Here is a 19,860-nt window from a genome sequence, read left to right on the forward strand (position 1 = left end):
GGCCGACTGGTCTGGAGATCGGCTGACCCATCGACAGGCCGCAGCACCCCTGTCCGCAGACCGCGAGCGCCGGCCTTGTTGATCAGTCCTCGCCCTCGCCCCGCCCCTTAGCTTGCCACACCTCTCTCAGGCCCCGCCCTTTCTTTTCGCATTGCGGGGCGCTGGAGGTTGGCACTGTGCCCCCGGCGCCGCACGTGGCGGCCCGTAGGGGCCGGGGGAGGCAAATCTGGAGACGGACCCCCCCTAGCCCCTCGACCCCAACCCGCCTGAGTTGCGGTTGCCACTGGGCGAGGGCGGGGGTCGCCAAGCTGAGAGGACTGTGGGGAGGGGTGACGTCAGGGTGAGTGGGAGCCAAGAAAGGAGCGAGTAGGAGAGAGGTGGGGAGGGGGTAGCGGGAGAGAGAGAGAGAAGCCGTGGGTCGGGTCGAATGAGAAGCGAGGGCAGGCAGGAGACAAGGGGAAGGAAAGAGAGAGAAGTCGCTGCAGAGGACGGCTGACTGCGTTCCCTTCCCGGGGCTGCGGGTCCAAGTGGGGTAGGAAGTGCTGTCTGGGGAAGCTGGAAGGGCAGCGGGCAGGGGGAGGAAAAGAGAGAGCGAAAAGAGGTGGGGTGGGGGCGGTGGTGGAGGAGGAGAGAGGAAAGGAGAAGGGGAGACAGGAGAGACTGACGGGAGAGAGGAAACTGCCGGAAGGAGAAAGAAGAGGAGAGAGGCAAAATAGAAAGAAGAGAGTTGAAAAGAAGGGTTAGAGGTACAGAAAGGGAGGGAGAAAGGAGGAGGTACACGGTGGCAACAGGACCTCAGAAGGACAGAGAATCAAGAGTAGGAATGTGGCGAGGAAGCAGCACAGGGGGTAGCCAGGGAGCAGCCATGGAGGGAACCGGTGGAGAACTGGGGGGACAGGGGAACTGGGGTCTGGAGGATGGCCCAGGCCTCTTGGCCAGGGCCTCCCTGCCCATCATGCCTGCATGGCCATTGCCTCTGGCCTCTTCTGCCCTTACCCTGCTCCTTGGAGCCCTCACTTCCCTTTTCCTCTGGTATTGCTACCGCCTGGGCTCCCAAGACATGCAGGCCCTGGGGGCTGGAAGTCGGGCTGGGGCTGTTGGTGGTAGGCCTGGAGGGTGCTCTGAAGCGGGCAGGCCAAGTCCAGGCCGCTCTGGAGAGTCTGGAGAAGGACCCAGGACGGAAGGCCTAATGAGCCGTCGCCTTCGGGCCTATGCCAGGCGCTACTCTTGGGCAGGGATGGGTAGGGTGAGGCGGGCAGCTCAGGGTGCCCCCAGCCCGGGGGGAGGGCCAGGGGTCCTGGGCATCCAGCGCCCAGGCCTGCTTTTCCTGCCAGACTTGCCCTCTTCCCCCTTCGTGCCCCGGGAGGCCCAGAGGCACGATGTGGAGCTCCTGGAGAGCAGCTTCCCAGCTATCCTGCGGGACTTTGGGGCTGTGAGCTGGGACTTCTCAGGGACGACTCCTCCGCCTCGGGGCTGGTCCCCACCCCTGGCCCCTGGGTGCTACCAGCTCCTGCTATACCAAGCAGGCCGCTGCCAACCCAGCAACTGCCGCCGGTGCCCGGGGGCCTATCGGGCACTGAGGGGGCTGCGAAGCTTTATGAGTGCCAACACCTTCGGCAATGCTGGCTTCTCCGTCCTCCTGCCTGGCGCCCGGCTTGATGGCCGCTGTGGGCCCACTAATGCCCGCGTCAGATGTCATCTGGGTAAGTGGATGCTGCTTACAGACCACCTCCTTGCCTCCACGATTTCCCCTCCAGACTCTCTCCTTTGCCATCATTGCTTTCTACACTGTGATTCTGATCATGCCTTTCTTCTCAGAAATCTTCCATGACTCCCTATTGCCTACAGCAGCATTTCTTGAGTTTCAATGATCAGAAAGCCATCTTCACAAGGTTCCCACAGTCATTTACCACCTGTCCTGTTTCTTCATATTGACTCCCCCTCATGTTTTACTTATTAGAAGGAATCTGTATAGAACAATGATGATCAGTATTACTTGCCCTAAATAGAAGTTATTCATAAGACAAGTTTAAACTTTAAAAAAAAAAGCTTGAAAACTTCTAGCAAAATCTTCTAGTCTGAGACTGAAGCCTACATTCTCCTCCTTTAAAAAGGAGCAATGTTGGGAATTCCTCAGCAGTCTAGTGGTTGTAAATGTTGCTAAGTTGTGTCCGACTCTTTTGCGACCTCGTGGACTGTAGCCTGCCAGGTTCTTCTGTCAATGGGGTTTCCCAGGCAAGAATACTGGAGTGGGTTGCCGTTTCCTTCTCCAGGGAATAAAACCCAGAGGTAAAACCCACGTCTGACCCAGGGGTAGAACTCACGTCTCCTGCATTGGTAGGCAGAATCTTTACCACTGAGCCACCAGGGACTTTGTATTTTCATTGCTGAGGGCCTGGTTTTGATCCCTGGTCAAGGAACTAAGATTCTACAAGCCACATGGTGCAGTCCAAAATAAAAAAAATAAAAAGCAGCAATGTTAGTAGGGGTGTTAAAGTTATGGTAGCATCAAACTGAGATTTTCTTTTCAGTGTTTTAAAGGTTGAAAGAAAATGAGGAGAAAAAAAACAATCCCCTCATTTTCTGATTGATAAGTAATTTAATGCTATGACCTTGTTTTGCCTACTCCTGTGCTACCAGTTGAATGTGTTCTATACATTAAAGCACACTGGCTTTGAAGAGCCTGGATCAAGTTCAGCTCTTTTCTCTCTTCTCCCACCTGTTCCCTTCTTTCCCTTCCTTTCCACCATGCCCTAAATTATGAAGGCCTTCTGGCTGGTCCTGGCAGATGCCACACGCATGCTCTTAACCTAGGATGTCTTTCCCCCTTTACCACCTCCTGGAAAACTCCTAATTAGCCTTCACAATTCACACTTTCAAATGTCACACCTCCTCCGGGATGTCCTCCTATTCCCCATTACTTGAGTTGGCTCCTCAGTTTTCTGCACCCCACTGTGTGGTCCTCGGCAGGATGGAGCCCTTTGCTTTATACTTTTTGGGGAGAGAGGACCTAACACAAGAGAGGGTTCTTGAGTTAAACTGACAGAAGCCAAAGAAGGGAGGCTGGTTCCTTTAGAAACCCTTCCCTTTTCTCTGAAACAGAACAGATTGCGCTTTGCACTGTGTTTCCCATCTCCTAGCATTTCCTCTCATCCACTACTGTATTGTAATTTTACATGGGTCACTTTCTAGAGAGCTAGGGAACACCATTTGTTGTTGTGTTGTCCAGTTGCTAAGTCATGTCCGACCCTGCGACCCCACGGACTACAGCCTGCCAGGCTCCCCTGTCTCTCACTATCTCCCAGAGTTTGCTCAGATTCATGTCCATTGAGCCAGTGATGCTATTTAACCATCTCATCCTCTGCTACCCCCTTCTCCTTTTGCCTTTAATCTTTCCCAGCATCAGGGTCTTTTCCAGTGAGTCAGCTCTTTGCCTCAGATGGTCATAAAACCATAGAACCTGGCATGTAAAATTCTCAGATTCTGTTTTTTGACTCAAGGGGGTGGGCCTCTTCAACGGAGGCAGGAATTTGGAGGTCTGCATCTCTTTCTACAGGCCTGAAGATTCCCCCTGGTTGTGAGCTGGTGGTCGGGGGCGAGCCCCAGTGCTGGGCTGAGGGACACTGTCTTCTGGTGGATGACTCCTTCCTATACACAGTGGCTCATAATGGTAATGGGGCTCCCATTCTGCCAGGAGGGATGAGGGACTGAACAGTGAAGGGGATTAGACTATAGAGGCTACAGAATTGGACCCAGCTGGCTTCCTGTCCTACACCACTATTTCCCAGTTGCATGACCTTGAACAAGTCACATGATTTCTCCAATCACCTGGAAAACAGGGCAACCCCCTTCTTTGTCAAGTGACTGTAAGGATTAAATAAGCTAATGTAGTGCACAGCCAAGTGGTTCGTGGCACCAGACCCTCGACCTGACCACCTGGTTCCCTGTCCTCCCTCTGGCACTTACTAGAAGTATGACCTCAGGCAAGTTACTTAACCTCTTTGTGCCTCAGTTACTTTGCATAAAACGGGAATGCTTATGGTACTATCTCCTAGTTTTGATGATTAAGAGCTAATACACATAAGGGATTAGAACAGTGACTGGCACTTATTTGCATAGTGTCTGCCTTTCTGAGTATTTGGCAAGTGCTCTGGCCTGTAAGTACTTAATGTCAGCTGCTCTGCTGTCTCCACCCCATGTGCCCTAGGCTCTCCTGAAGATGGGCCTCGAGTGGTCTTCATCGTGGACCTCTGGCATCCCAATGTGGCTGGGGCCGAACGCCAGGCTCTCGACTTTGTCTTCGCACCAGACCCTTGAAGGAAGATGTTCCTTTCAGACATCCGGGCTGGAGAGAGGCTGCACTCAGGGATGGCTTGAGTGGTAGCCAAGACCGCCTCTCCACTGCAGGGGGTGGGGTGGGGCTGAGGGTGGGAACTGACTGAAATATAGATTTTAAATCCTCTCCTGACTACTTTCTTCCCAGCTGCCAACCCAGGGAAAGGCTGGGGGCAAAGGACTGTTATCCAGGTCTCTCCCTAAACAAGCCATTTTCCCGGGAGCCAGCACCAGACCCTCAACTCGACTTTATTCCAATAATTTAATAGAAAATTAAAATAATAAATAATATGAAACAAATTGGGAAGATGCTGAGCTGGTGCAGGCCCAGGTCAGCCTAGTATTAAGGAAGTAGGGAGAGTGGTGGGGAGGAGGAGGGAGCAAACAAGCCTGCGCAATGGTGAGGAGGTGGCTCAGAACGCGGCGGGTGTTATTACGGGCTGGCTTGACACTTTGGCGTGTTAAGATGTACTAAAAAAAGAGAAAGGGAATTCTAAATCCTTCTAAACCGGCTGGTGAGGGGAGAGGGCAGGACAAGGATGGGGATGAAGGATGGAACGTAGGCCTTCTGAAGGCCTCTGAGGGGAGGGGCTGGAATGTACCGTGTGGTTAGCAATGAGGCGGGAATAGATGGAAAAGGGCCAAAGTGAACTGTACCATGTGATGAAGGGACGGAAGGGAGACCCACGACTTGGCCAGCAAAGCCGGGGCAAAGATCTGGGAAGGAGAGGAGGAAAAGAGAGAGGGACTTGGGTCCCAGTGGCTAGAGGAAAATTCAGGGCAGAATTCAGTCCTTGAAGACAATCTGTTGGCCGTGAGGACGCTCATCGTGGGTGATGTGGCGCCGGACGTGGATCCTGCGGACACGGTGCTCTCGGTTCTCCTCCTCCTCCCCTCGGCTGGCCCCACCACCTCCAGCTGCACCCCCTGTGGCCTCCAGGAGGGCTGGGTCTGGGCCTCGGGGAGTCTCGTAGATCAGGATGTTCAGGGTCTCCTCAAAGATCCGGGCTTCTGGGAATTCCACCTGCAAAGGCCAGCAACCCCCAGGTCCCTCCTTCTGGCCTGACTATACAGCTATCCCCTCCCCCAGGCTGCTCTTGCATTGGCAGGCCTCCTAGCCTGTGCAGTCGCCTAGCCTCCACAGTCACAGGTTCCTCGAGCCTGGACTGTCCTCTTTGCAATGTCTTTACTCAGCAAAGTCATGCTTATGCTGTGAAGTCCAGCTCTGAAGTCAGGCAGAGTTATCTGCTTTGTCCTTTGTTGCTAGGTCTCTTGTTTTGTTTTTTTTTCATTTGACAAATATTTACTGAGTGACTGCACAGTACCAGGCATTATTCGAGGCACTGGGGAATATAGCTGTGAATAAAACAGGCAAACTTCCTGTCCGCAGGAAGTTTACATTCTAGGATGAGGACCCAGACATACATGTAATAAGATATAAAATGTCAGATGATGATAAATGCTTTGGAAAACTTATAGCAGGAAAAGGGGAGGAATGTTACCACTTTAAAGACAGAGCTCAGAGAAGGCCTCACTGAGGTGACATTTGACCAACAGCCAAAGGAAGGGAGGGAAGGAACCAGACGGAGAACTAGAGAAAGATCAGTCTGAGAAGAGAACAGCAAGTATAAGAATTCTGGGGCAGGAGTGTGCTTAGTGTATCTTTAGATCAGCAGCAAGGCCAAGCAATGAGGCAGAGTGAAGAAGGGTAGAAAGGGATGAAGAGGTAGTTAAGGGTTCCCTTTGTGTGACTTGGAGAGATAAAAACAACAAAACCTTGACGAGCTGCATTCTCATTACTGGTTTATCTTCCTGTCTTCCCAACTACAGAGGAAGCTACTTGGAAACTGGGTTATTCATTCATTCGTGCATTCAATAACTGTTTCCTAGCTTCTGTAGTGTGATAAAAGCCTGGCTAGTGCTAGAGAGATAGGGGAAAAAAAGATATAGCTCTGTTCTCAAGAAGCTAACCCCTTGCTGTTGAAGTAAACACCCTCCACAGTCCCATCCCCAGAAGACTACAATCAACGCTGTCTTTAGCTGCGAGGCGGGTAGGACCAACTTTTCTGGGGTGGTTGTCTTGAAAATTCTTGGGCTAAGTTGTCCCAAAGAAAGTGATGCTTGGCTTAGGTCTTAAAGATTAAGCACAAGTTCACAAGCAGACAGGAATGAGGAAATATAATCCTAAGAGGGAATGGTGTGTGCAAAGGCCATGAGGTGTGAAATAGCACTCGGTGCTTAGAGACTTCCAAGATCTCCTGTGTATCTGAGGCACACCCTTCTTGTCAAGGTCAGAGGGACCAGGGTGATAAGATCTTCAGGGACAGATGTCATGACAGAGGGCTTGTTTTTCATTCAGCATCTCATTTACCTTGGTTTCAAGCCTCTTGCAGTGCTTAGAAAGTCTCTGATGATGGTTGCCATGGAAATAACTCAAGGCCTACAATCTCAGTGTGTTCCAAATACTTGAAGTTTTAAGAACCTACTCTGGGTCATTAGATCCTTCTGAAAGTCTAATGACAGGTACGATCCTTCTACACAGAAAAATGCACACACAAAACCCCAAACCACATATTCTTTCAAGATAGCCTTGAAACTCAACTGGCCTACATTAAGAATCCCATTCTAATCCAACACCCTCCTTTCACAGATAGAGAAGCAGAGACCCACAGAAAGTTAAGATGACTTACCCAAGGTTACAGAAATATGACCCCCAAAACTTGAAACTCCAGCTCCCGACTCCCACTGTTGGAATTCCCAGGCCTGACTGGATGAGTTGCCTCTGTCCGGGGTGCTGATCCTGCCCACCGCCACAGCCCTCCCTGACCAGGCCCCGAATCCCATCTGACCTTGGTCTGCTTCTTCTCCGTGGCATAGACAATGGAGGTGCAGCACACCTCGGCGATTTTGCGGCCCTGCCCGTAGAAAGACCAGCAGCAGATCTCGTCCCCCAGAACATCCTTGAGGAAAAGCAGCCGCCCGTGGAAGCGCAGGGCCAGTTTGTCAAACAGCTCGATGTTCTTAAGTAGGTTGTCATCTGAAGTGCTGAGGACCAGGGGGGCCAGGAGGCCTCAGCACGATGGGCTTCCTTCCCTCTGTTCTGCAACCCACCCCCCTTACCTCAGCTTTAGGGGCCCTGAGACCCAGCACTCTAGTCCTGCCTAGGAGGTTGGTGCCCAGCAGGCCTTGGAAAGGAAGCAGCATTTGTTCAGCAAGTTCCAGCACAGCAGAGGGATCTACCCGTGCAGGTTCCGGAGGCAAGCGGCCTCACCAGACATTCTCGCTCCACCCCCTTTTAACTGAGTGACACTGAGCAAATTACTTCACCTCTTGCTCCCTCAATTGCCTCATCTGTAAAATGGAGATCACAACAATAACTACTTCCAACGACTGTGAGGTTCCTGTGAGTAAATGTATGTAAAGCGCTTAGAGCCATGCCTCTTACAAAGCAAGCACTTAGGAAATGCTACTCATCATCTAATCCTCACTGGGACCCTAGTTCACTGATAAAACTGAAGCTCAAAAAAAACACACAACCAACCCAAAACCTGAAGCTCACAAGTGAAAAATGACCTCTCCAAAGTCCCCAGGGGATAAGTGGCAAAGCTGGAATTTGCATCCAGGCAGGATTCTTTCCATACCCTGTGTGGCCATAACCCTCCCCGTGGGTTATGCTGGAGCCCAGGGTTCCACCCACTGCACTTCCCCACCTCCGAGGGGGTCACCTGGTGTAGGAGTACTTGTTGTTACTGCGGTTGTGCAGGAGCTTCACCACGGGCTGTTGGGGAAAAGAGGGTGGAGAAGGGTGGGGGTCAGGCGGCCGGGACAGGCGCCCAGCCTCCACCCTACAGGGCTCAGGGGCCTCACCTTGGAGGTGCTGGCCAGGAGCTGCTGCTCCTCCCGGGGAGATGTCACCGTGGGGATGAGGCACAGCGGGGACACGTTCTCCCTTTTTTGCTGGAGAAGAAGCGGAAGGTGATTAACAGCACAACCAAAGGTCACTCGCTCCCCTAAGAGCCTTCCAACACTGCTTGTTGCTACTGGGGAAGAAATCCAGACTCCTCAGGGTCCACGTGTGAGCCCTCTGACCTCGGCTCTGCCACTCTCCCCCGCCTGCCGGGCTGAGCCCCGCTTGCTCCTTTCTGCATCCAGCTTGTGCCCTCTTTGCTGCTGCCACTTCCAGCAACGGCCAGCACGCAGTTGTCTGCGTGGCTGGCCCCTTCATGCCATTCAGGTATCAATGCGACTAGTGCCCCTAGGAGGGTACCAGTCCTCCTCCCTGGGCTCCCTGGCTAATTAGCCCCCTCTACTTCTTCCTTTTCACACTCTCCATTCACTTTCTTCATGGCACTCAGGTCCTCACATTTTCTCATTTTTTGGTATATTTGCTCATAGTCTCTGTCTAGAGAATAAATACCTAGTACACAGTAGATGCTCAATAAATATCTGTTGAATGAATGAACTGGGCTGGGTGGGAGGTTGGAGGGAGAATTAGAGCCAGACACAGAGGTTTCTTTTCTCTTCTCTGCCTTTGAGAATCTTCATGCCAAAACGCCTCTCACCTCCCCCAACCTAAAAACTAGGTGTGCGATTCTAATACAAATTCCAGAATTTTTCTTTTTTAGAAACACCTAAGACTTCTACTAAAATTAACATGGAAGAACAATCAAGAAAGAGGAGATTGACCCTCCCAGATATTAAAATATCTTACAAAGCCACAATAATGAAAACAGTGTAGGTCTTGTGTGGAAACAAACAAAAAATGAAATACAATAGAGAACTTGGAAACAGACTGATATATCTATATATATATAAAATGAAAACTGACATTTACAGAGAGAACATCACAAATCAGTGAGGGCAAGTGTGTATTAGTTATTGCTGTGTAACATTGCTCCAAAACCAAACAGCTTAAAACAACAACAAATACTTATTATCCATTTCTGTGGGTCAGGAATTCAGGAATGGCTTAGCTGAATGCTTTTGGCACGGGGTCTCTCATGAGGTCACAGTCAAGTCAGCTGGGGTTGCAGTAATCTGAGGCTGTCTTCATCTGGAGGATTTGTTTTTCACAAAGCTTATTCATATGGCTGGCAAGTTCCTGCTGGCTATTGGCAGGAAATATTTGATCCCTGTCATTCGGACCTCTGTGATGGGTTACTTGAGTGTCCTCACAATATGGCTGCTGGCTTCTCCAGAGCAAATAATCCAAAAGAGAGCAAAGTAGAGGCCTTTTTTTTTTTTTAATATTTATTTATCTGGCTGCATTGGTCTTAGTTGCAGCATGTGGGATCTTTCATTCTGGCACGCAGGCTCAGGAGCTGTGACACTCGGGTTCAGGAGTTGCCCTGGAGCATGTGGGATCTTAGTTCCCTGACCAGGGATTGAAACTGTGTTCCCTGCAATCCAAGGCGGATTCTTAACCACTGGGTCACCAGAGAAGTCCCCTCACAGTCTTTTATGATATAGTTTTGTTAGCCCTATTCAATGTGGAAGGGAACAACACAAGGGAATGAATGCTAGGGAATAAGAATCACTGAGGATTGCCTTGGAGGATGACTCCACAATCCATCTTTTGGCCCCCATAGATTCAAATCCCTCCCATATGCAAAACATACTCACCACCTCTTCCTAAGATTGCCCCAAAGTCCCATTCCATTACAGTGCTGATGTACAGAAGTTGGTGATTCTTCGTTACGGCTCTTGGCTCTGACCTGAATCATCCTTCCTTTTCCATGAAAGATAATCCATGCTTGCAGCTCCATAGTTAATTTTTTTTAACTTTTTCTTGTATATTGGAGTATAGGCAATTAACAATGTTGTGATCATTTCAGTGCAGCTCTATAGTTTCTTTAGCCTGCTTTTTGCCCATACAACTTTTGGAAGTCCAAAGGTTTCTTTTCCTCTTGTATTATCTCTGTCCCTTTAAGTCTAAGCTGGCAGTATTTCTGCCAATATAATTCCCTTAAAAACTTAATGGATGTCTTGCGACTCATTGGAAAAGACCCTGATGCTGGGAAAGACTGAAGGCAGGAGGAGAAGGGGACAACAGAGGATGAGATGACCAGATGACAACACCAACTCGATGGACTTGAGTTTGAGCAAGCTCCTGGAGTTGGTGATGGACAGGACAGCCTGGTGCGCTGCAGTCCATGGGGTCACAAAGAGTCGGACACGACTGAGTGACTGAACTGAACTGTGAGTCCAGGGTTCAGTTCATTAGACAAAAACCACACCCACACAACTTTGTGAGATGAGCTCTTCTCTACTTTGAGCTTATGCTGAGACTGCTGCCTGACAATAGCTTTAAGCTTCTTAGAAGAGCTATCATTTGAATGAATGATTCTGAGGCATCTTCTTGGATATTCTGAGGTTTTTTAACAAAGAATTTTACAATCGCATCCTTCGCTTCATCTTTCAGTTCAGTTCAGTTCAGTTCAGTCGCTCAGTCATGTCTGACTCTTTGCGACCCCATGAATCGCAGCACACCAGGCCTCCCTGTCCATCATCAACTCCCAGAGTTCGCTCAAACTTAAATCCATCAAGTTGGTGATGCCATCCAGCCATCTCATCCTCTGTAGTCCCCTTCTCCTGCTGCCCCCAATCCCTCCCAGCATCAGAGTCTTTTCCAATGAGTCATCTCTTTGCATGAGGTGGCCAAAGTACTGGAGTTTCAGCTTTAGCATCATTCCTTCCAAAGAAATCCCAGGGCTAATCTCCTTCAGAATGGACTGGTTGGATCTCCTTGCAGTCCAAGGGACTCTCAAGAGTCTTTTCCAACACCACAGTTCAAAAGCATCAATTCTTCGGCACTCAGCTTTCTTCGCAGTCCAACTCTCACATCCATACATGACTACTGGAAAAACCATGGCTTTGACTAGACGGACTTTTGTTGGCAAAGTAATGTCTCTGCTTTTGAATATGCTATCTAGGTTGGTCATAACTTTCCTTCCAAGGAGTAAGCGTCTTTTAATTTCATGGCTGCAATCACCATCTGCATAATTTTGGAGCCCCCAAAAATAAAGTCTGACACTGTTTCCCCATTTATTTCCCATGAAGTGATGGCTTCATCTTAAGACCATATCATATTGAGAATGCCCTGTATTATTTCTTTGCCAGGAAGCCATTTGTTAATTTTAACATCAGTTGTTATTTGAAAGGCTGGGAATGTTCAAGCACCACTCCCCACCCCCTGTGCCAAATTACTGGCTCCTTTGTGTTCAATTTCCTTCTGCTTACCCTCTTTTCTTTTGTTTTAGTATAAGCAATAAGAAACCTGTGGCACCTAACATTCTGTCTGGAAATTTCTTTGTTAGATCACCCAGTTCACTAGGAATGTTTTCTACTTTCTATTAATATATTACCATCAGAGACAGGGTTGCTACTTCTGCCACTACATAACAAGGATCCCCTTTCCACCACTTTCCAGGAAACACATTCCACACTGCAGCCTCCTCAAAGGTCATCAGACTTCTATGAATACTCTAAAAGCTTTTTAGGCTTTTCTTAATAGTTTTCTCAAAGTCCTTCCAATTTCTGCCCACTCTGCAGTTCTAAAGCCACTCCCACATTTTAGGTTTTGTTTTGGCAGAATTGCATTCCAGATACCACAATCTGTTATCTGTTACTAGGTAATAAATTAGTACAAATTTAGCGGCTTAAAACAATAAACATTTATTATCTATCTCACAGTTTCTGTGGGTTGGGAACTTGAGCTCGGCTTAGTTAGGTGGTCCTGGCCCAGGGTCTCTCGTAAAGTTTGAGTCCACTGTTGACCAGGGTTGTAATTATCTAAAAACTTGAATGGGCTTAGAGGATCCAATTCTGGGATAGTTCACCCATTTGGCTGAGAGTTCGTGCTGGCCATGAACAAGAGGCTTCAATTCCTCACCAAGTGGATGTCTGCCTAGGGCTGCTTGAATATGCTCACAAGGCATCTGGCTTCCCCACAGTGAGTGATCTGAGAGAGGCAGAAGCTGATATGTCTTTTAAGACCTAGCTTTAGAAGTCACACACTATCACCTCTGCAATCTCCAACTGGTTACACAGGTCAGCCCTATCCAGTGTGGGAAGGGACTGAACAAGAACCTGAATAAAAGCAATAGGCAAAAAAAATTGCTGGTGGCTCTCTCGGACACTGGCTACCACAGACTGTGTAGTAGATGGCTCTGTCCGGTCCACGGAGGACAAAAAAGTTAAATCCCTTCGTAATTCACATTACTACAGTGAATTCCATATACAAAAGATAAAACTATAAAGCTAATAAAAAATACAGAATAAACTTAAGATCCTACAAGGATCTTGTGGGGAAAAAAAAAAAGAGGAATCTGAATATATTAAACTCAAGAGTCTCTCCAGTTGACAATGAAAAGCATTTTATAAATAATCCCATGTAATGTTGAATGAATTATAATTATTCTACAACACTAATGAAATTATTGATTCTGGTGAGAATTAACAATTGTGTGGTTGATAGATAACTGCCATTCATAAAGTACCTGCATTACTTTATAGTTGGCAACAAAGGAATGGAACTACAATGAAGGATCAAACCATCACCACCTGAATCTAGTGGCCAATTCTGAGCATCAGTAATGATGGGTCATACTAACAATACTATACGTCTTTATATAACACAGTATGAAATATACAACATTACTTAAAATGTTTTCTAATCAAAATTTTTCATATCAAGCCTTTCAATCTACCATCTAGTTTAGAGAAACTCAAGATAGGATGAGGGTTAACAAACCAAATCAGGCAAATCTGGAAAGTAGGTCATTGTGCAGGACAACTGGTAGTCAGTATTATGAAAAAAGAACTGCTTTGGGTTGGAAAAATAACATAATAACCAGATGTAATGCAAGGATCTAGACTGGATTGGTTTAGATGTGAACCAGCTATGACAGACATTTCTGGAACAAATGGAGAAATCTGTACATGCCCTTGATGTTAGATAAAATTTCACTGACATGGAAAGATGGCAATTATTAACAAACAAAAAAAGCAGATTACAAAGCAGTACATACACCATAATCATATTTTGACAAACACACTCACACAGGAAAAGACCTGGAAGAGTATTTGCTGCTTTTATTTTTTTTTTTTCATCTGTGTTTTCTAAATTTCAACAATATTTATATATGCTTTAAAAATAATAAATGGTTATGTATAATTTTTTAAAAAATCAACAATTTCTGTTCGACAACAGACATCACAGATAGATGACGTTCTAAGTGAAATGATTGGCAACATAGAAAACTGACCAGAAATTATTATCTGAAACAGACTTTCTCAACTGGGGTTCCTTATTGAATATCAAAACCCAGCAAATAATCTGAGTAACTATTTTCTCAACTCTTCTGAAAATGTCAGATAAATAGTACCATACTATATGCACAGGAGAAGTTAATTTATTATGTAAAGTATATGCCCTAGAATAATAGGGCTTAATTCTCTCTAGGAACTAAACTATGTAAGAATCTCCAGCAAAGCAACAAGAAAAAGGAAACTCAATAGAAAATTTGGTAAAGAATATGACTTGGCAACTCACAGAAGGGGAAACCAAAAACGCTAGTGTGAATACATGAAAAAGATGCTTAATCTACTTAATCAGAAGCATGCATATTAAAATTAGATCACTCTATACCAATCAGATGGACAAAATTAGAATGCTGGGTGATGCCATGAGCTGTTGAAGATATGTAGAAATGGGATTCCTTATGCACTGCTCATCAACAATATAATGTGCTACAGCCATTTGGGAGAGTAATCAGATGATACTTGCTGAAATTCATCTGTATGTGTCCTGTGGCCCAGCAATTCCAATCCCAGCTACAATCATGTGAAACATTGGTCCGGGACCCACGAGAGCACAGGTACAAAGATGCTCATTGTGGCATCGTCTGTGGGGGCAGGAAGCAGGAGGCAATCTAGGTCTCCAACCTCAGAGGAATGTATAAACAAAATATTACGAATGCACATCAGATTCCTGTGCAGCAGTTAGAAGCAAAGAACTAAATGTATGTACAGCAGCATGAACGGAACTTGGAAAAAGTGCTGAATTCAGAAACAGAACACACGATCCATAGCTCAAAGCCATTTAAGGAAATTTTAAATGCTTATGTATACAAAGCAACACTTTATAGGTTTTCAAGGGTACAAACATAATCCAAGCAAACATACTGAAACGTTAGAACTGGAGGGGTACTTATGAAGACAAGGGAAGTGGGCAGGGGATCGGTAATGAAGGGAAAATGAAAAGTGAAAAGATCTGCAGAGACTAAAGATGTTTAAGTGCACACTGAGAAGTATGATGAACTCAATACTCTGAACCTGAATCTTAAAAACAAAACCCCAGACCTCCAAACACACACACATATTCTAGCTGAGTGGGCTGGGGATGGAACAGCCTTGAGAAAACTTTGAAAGAAGGCAGCTGGAGCACAGAAGAAAAAGTACTGTACTTGGGAATCAGATAAACTGGGGTTGACTTGGAACTCTGTTGCTTAAATAGTTCTTTGACCCTGGATATATCCCCAGGTGCCCTCATGTTTCCTTTTGTCAAACAAATGTACAAGGAGATAACAGACCCTAACCACAGTGGATATGAGATAACATTAGATACATGTAAAGCTACCAAACAGGAATGCACTTCCAAAGTCATCTAGTTTAATGTTTTTTCAACTGCAAGTGGTAACCCATAATGGCCATGAAATAAATTTAATGGGTCGCAAATAGCATTAGAAAGAAAGAAAACATATCAGAGTGTATTTCACTAAAAGTATCATTTTATAGAACTCTTACTTCAGTTACTTAAGTGAGTGAAAGTCACTCAGTCATGTCCGACTCTTTGCGACCCCATGGACTATTCTCCAGGCCAGAATGCTGGAGTGGGTAGCCTTTCCCTTCTCCAGGGGATCTTCCCAATCCAGGGATTGAACCCAGGTCTCCTGCATTGCAGGTGGATTCTTTACCAGCTGAGCCACCTGGGAAGCCCTTGGTTATATAAAGATGAATATAAAAATGCATTTTTCTCTATGAGATGCAGTCAAAAAACTTGAAAAACAAACAGCTATTGCCCAAAGGAATTTTATATTTTTGGATTTCAAGGACTAATAAGTATTCCCCAAGACAACAAAAAGTTGTTCATAGTTGCCACTTTTTAATATATAAAGGGCATCAAAAAAGAAACTCTTATAAGCTACTACTATTATTTCATAAAAGAAAGGACACTTTTAACATTGTAAAAATAGAACAGAATAAAAGGTTCTGTGAAACTCACTACATCGCACATATTTTTCTCATTTCCTTATCTTCTGGAACATGAGAACAGAATGCCAGAGGTAGGAATTGACTCACTCAAGGTCACTCAGTCAGCAGTAGGGGAGGTGACATTAACCCATATCTCCTGGCTGTCCTTTCCAACCTCTTTTCCTCAGAATTCTAAGAGATCCCCAGAAGGGAAGCCCAGCAGATGGGGCTCTGGAACCGCCAACCCTGTTTTATCAGGAGGGGCTGCTTCTACAGTATTTCATTGCTAGAAGAAAAAGTTACTTAAAGCCATGGAAGTGATGGAATGCTGCCTCCCAGCTTAGGACCAGATCATGGATGTCATTATATTACAATTTAGATTTAGAATTTTTTTTTTAACTTAGTGAGACAAGGGCATTACTTGGGATTGCTGAGCAAAGGAGAGAATAAATTGGGATTGTGTTTAAGGATCATTATTGTGGTGGCAGTGTAACAGTTCGACTGGCTGGGTAGAAACAGCAAGATGGAGAGAAAAGAAGTCATTCAAACAACGCAGCAGTCTTGGCATGAGGTGGTGGTGGGATAAGCAGAAATGCAGAGGACCCCCGAAACTGCTGGGGTCACAGCCAGAGTCAGGCCAGAGGCAACATTCCAGTCACTGCGGCATATTTCCTTTTGTTTTTCTTTAATATCTTAACAGCTAACTGCTTGGGCAGCTCTCCCAGCTCTCATCAGGGTGGGACTCAGGAGGTGGGGAAGGGATGCTCACCTGCAGTGCCAGCTGGCAGTCCTCAATCAGTCCCTGCACCAGGTAGTAGCGGGCTTCGCCCAGCAGCTCCCCCAGTTCTCTGGTGCTCTCAGGCAGTGGCACAGACCCGTCCCGCAGGTAGTTGAGGATTGTACCAAAATGGCGGCCACTCCGGTCAATCAGCACCCAACCTGGTGGGGTGGGGAGAGGCAGGAGAAAAGGATGGCTTTGCTGAAGGCCACAGAACTACTATATTTATGAAAAAAGGATTCCAAAGCCACAAATCTGAATACCAATCTGTCTCAGGCCTCTGCCATATCCAAGAAAATCCCTTTAAAACATCTCCAGTGAGTTCTCCCATGGGCCTTTTATTTATTTATTTTTAAAACACATCCAGCCACAGAGAATTAATTCCCTCCCAAGTGTGGTCTACACTGTGAAGGTTTTCATCATGAGAAAGTACCTACAGATAACCTTATCAATAAACTCCTAACCTCTTGTGCTAACTCTGACCACCCTATTAAGAATGTCTACCGCACCCACCAGTTCACTAGTTTATAAATTTCATAGAACTTATTACTATCTGAAATCACATGCTTTGCTCTCATTTTTTGCGTTTGTTTATTGTCCCCCTACCCACCCCGCCACACACACAGAGAAAAAAAGCAAAACTCTGGAAAACATATCTTACCAGATTTGTTTACCAAACTATTTCTAACACTAACTGGCATTTTACAAATACTTATTCAATAAAAAAAAAATTATTCACCTTCAGGCATATGAAGGCTGAGCGATACCTCCCCAATTTTTATTTGCCGGCTTTCATAATTCTTAACCCCTTCTCAATCACCTCCCCCTCCCCCCATCAAACTTTAAAGTTCCACTTGGGCATATGGGGGACGGAGCTGAATGCAACACTTCCAGAGGGTAAGGTTCACCTGGTGAGGAGAACTGTCCACTCTCCATTCTGGCGTCCCTGGCAAAGCAAAAGCAGCCCCCTCCTTCTACAGTCTGTATAGATAGATTCCTAGAGGGTACAGGGACCTGCGTTAGAGGAACAGAGACAGACAAATCCTCTAACACTCCGGGATGGTTGTTGGCAGCGCTGAGGAAGAGAGCGGAACAAAAGGCTCGGCAAGTGGAAGAAACTGATGAAAATTGCCTGAAAGGATGCTGTTGCCAGTATGGCGGGTTCCCAAGTCTTTTGAGCTGAGGGGTGAAGGGTGGGAGTGTCGGTGGGACGCAGTAATGAACATTCTCAGCTGACATGTTTAATCACTTACCACTGCGCCCGGCAGAGTAGCTGGAAGGGCGGGGGGTGGCGGGTGGTCCATGTATGTTGGTTACTACTTCTGGGGGTAAAGACCGGGGGAGGAGGGAGATAATGAATGAGAAAGGGGAGATGAGATCGGATGTGGGCGCGGAGGAGGTGAGAACGAGCTGATTGGACGGCAGGAGCAAAGGGGCATGAGAAGACTGGGCGACGACAGACTAGGGGAAAGGGAGGCGGGATCTGGAGGGATGCAGGAGAGTAAGCAAGGGCAGCCCGCGTACCTCCGGCGTCAGTGAGCACCTCCGCGCGGCCGCTGAACATGGCCTTGAGCCTGGTGTCCTGTCCGGTGAGGGTGCGCAGCGTGGTGTAGTGCAACGAGCCGCCCACGTTCAGCTTCACGTACTTGCTATTCGTGGTTAGTGGCTTGAGACCGTAGGCGGCGGAGCCAGGCTCGAGACCCGAGGGCTTAGCGACCTCCAGGGACGGCGCCTCGGCCGCCGCCGGGCCCGAGGCCTCGGCGGACATGCCTGGTGGTGGCGGCGGGCAGCGACCCTAGGTTCTCTTCGCGCTCCCTGGCTGCTCCAGAGACCGAGACCCGAGCCCTCGGACCGGGCCACTGGCCCGCACGCCCCTACGCCGCCGCTACTCAGCGACACTGGCCTTCTGTCCCATCGCGCCGGTACCTCCCGGAAGCCGGGCGAGCACCTGCGCAGGCGCGTCAAGGCCCCGCCCCCGACTTCGCGTGCCCTGGAGTGCGGAGCATGCGTAGTAGCCTTGGACCGTTGGCTTAGGCTGTGGCTGAGTCGGGTGCCACGCAACGTGCCCTTTGGTCTCCACTTTGGGGTCACGAAGTAAGAAGATCTTGGCCACCTGCCTGTTGAGGAAAGCGTCGTTCCTGCTGCGTGTTTCTGCTCTCAGAGCGCTTCGTGGGCATAAAGGGAACACTGGCCCAGAGAGGCAGGGGATTGGAAACAGTTCGCCGCCTCCCAGCCCCGCGCATTTGACAAGAAAGAGAAGAGCTTCGAGCAAAGCGCCACAAAAGCTCTTAAAGGAGATAGAGGGGGTGGCCTCACAGAGGAGGTGGCAGTACTGCTAGAGCAGGCAGGGTGTGAGGAGGTAAGTCGTCATGGAGGGCTTCTCTGAGGAGGTGATACTGAGCTGAAACTCAGAAGAAGCGGCCATGAGCAGGTGTGAGGGGGGACAGTTCCAGAAAGAGCCACAGGCAAATACAGAGACCCTCAGGAGTGAACTCCCTGGACATAGTTGAGAAGCAGAAAAGGTCAGGGGTGGCTGGAGCAAAGGTCTTAGAATCCCAGCCGATGTCATAAGACTCCCAACCCCTGAGGGGAAAAAGTAAGCTGGAAACATGCTGATAAAGCGTGGTGAGAAGTGTTTTTGTGGGACCCCATCTGTGTTCAGCTGATGGGCTGACACCTCAGAGATTTAGCAGTCTACCTGAATGTCTAGCTGGGGGCCTGCTGGAGGGAAAATGAGAAAGTTGAATAGTTCCTGCCCTTCCATCAGTTCACTGGGTGATCCTAGGCAAGTCACTTTTCTCTGGGCTTATTTGGTTCCTTTTCTGCTTAGTGAGGGGTGCAAATTTAAATGCCAGGGAACGGGTAGGAATGTAAAGGAGTGGAGTGGACCAGTTACAAGGTACTAGGGAGTCCTGGGGCTGGTGGTGACCTGCAAAGTCCATGCTTTATGAAAGGACTGCCAATTCTGATTTTTCAAATGTAGCTGATGAAGAAGAGAAAAAGGTATGGCTGGGAGCTAGTTTACACTCTTCAGAAACCTCAATATTGCTAGGAAGGGGCCTGGCCCCATTAACTAGGCTATGGTGTTGCCCTGTTGAGCATAAACAGTTTTACAGAACACCAACATCAGACAAAGCCAGTCTCTTATGAATTGAAAAACCATTCCACGATCATATCTGAACCCAAAACATTGCTCAGACCACAAAAATGATCAAACATAACCCTCTTCTCCACAGCTTGAGTGACTGCTATTCCTTCATTGAGTACAGTTTTAGCCCTGATCCATTTCTCCTAATTTCTAGATAAGAATTACTAAGATGAGACTTCCCAGTGGCTAAGACTCCATGCTCCAAATGCAGGAGGCCTGGGTGCAATCCCTAGTCAGGGAGCTAGATCCCACATGCTACAACGAAGAGTTTGTATGCCACAACTAAAGATTCTGCATGCTGCAGCTAAGACCTGGTGTGTCCAAATAAATATTTTTAAAAATGAAA

At 47.5% G+C, this 19,860-nt stretch overlaps 2 protein-coding genes across 2 annotated transcripts; one reads left to right on the forward strand and one right to left on the reverse strand.

Moving 5' to 3' along the window:
* The first annotated feature begins 760 nt into the window (after nucleotides 1-760).
* ASPHD1 (aspartate beta-hydroxylase domain containing 1) lies at nucleotides 761-4,317 on the forward strand. The gene is made up of 3 exons (XM_068969632.1): nucleotides 761-1,703; nucleotides 3,557-3,670; nucleotides 4,208-4,317. Exons 1-3 carry the CDS (start codon nucleotides 824-826, stop codon nucleotides 4,315-4,317), a joined length of 1,104 nt encoding a protein of 367 aa, XP_068825733.1. The 5' UTR covers nucleotides 761-823.
* A 384-nt stretch (nucleotides 4,318-4,701) lies between these two features.
* On the reverse strand, nucleotides 4,702-18,260 carry KCTD13 (potassium channel tetramerization domain containing 13). The gene is made up of 6 exons (XM_068967972.1): nucleotides 17,891-18,260; nucleotides 16,358-16,527; nucleotides 8,203-8,292; nucleotides 8,061-8,113; nucleotides 7,185-7,380; nucleotides 4,702-5,359 (listed from the first exon to the last, which is right to left on the reverse strand). Exons 1-6 carry the CDS (start codon nucleotides 18,132-18,134, stop codon nucleotides 5,123-5,125), a joined length of 990 nt encoding a protein of 329 aa, XP_068824073.1. The 5' UTR covers nucleotides 18,135-18,260; the 3' UTR covers nucleotides 4,702-5,122.
* Nucleotides 18,261-19,860: the final 1,600 nt, after the last annotated feature.

The sequence above is a fragment of the Capricornis sumatraensis genome, chromosome 3, assembly GCF_032405125.1.
Source record: "Capricornis sumatraensis isolate serow.1 chromosome 3, serow.2, whole genome shotgun sequence".
NCBI lineage: Eukaryota > Metazoa > Chordata > Mammalia > Artiodactyla > Bovidae > Capricornis > Capricornis sumatraensis.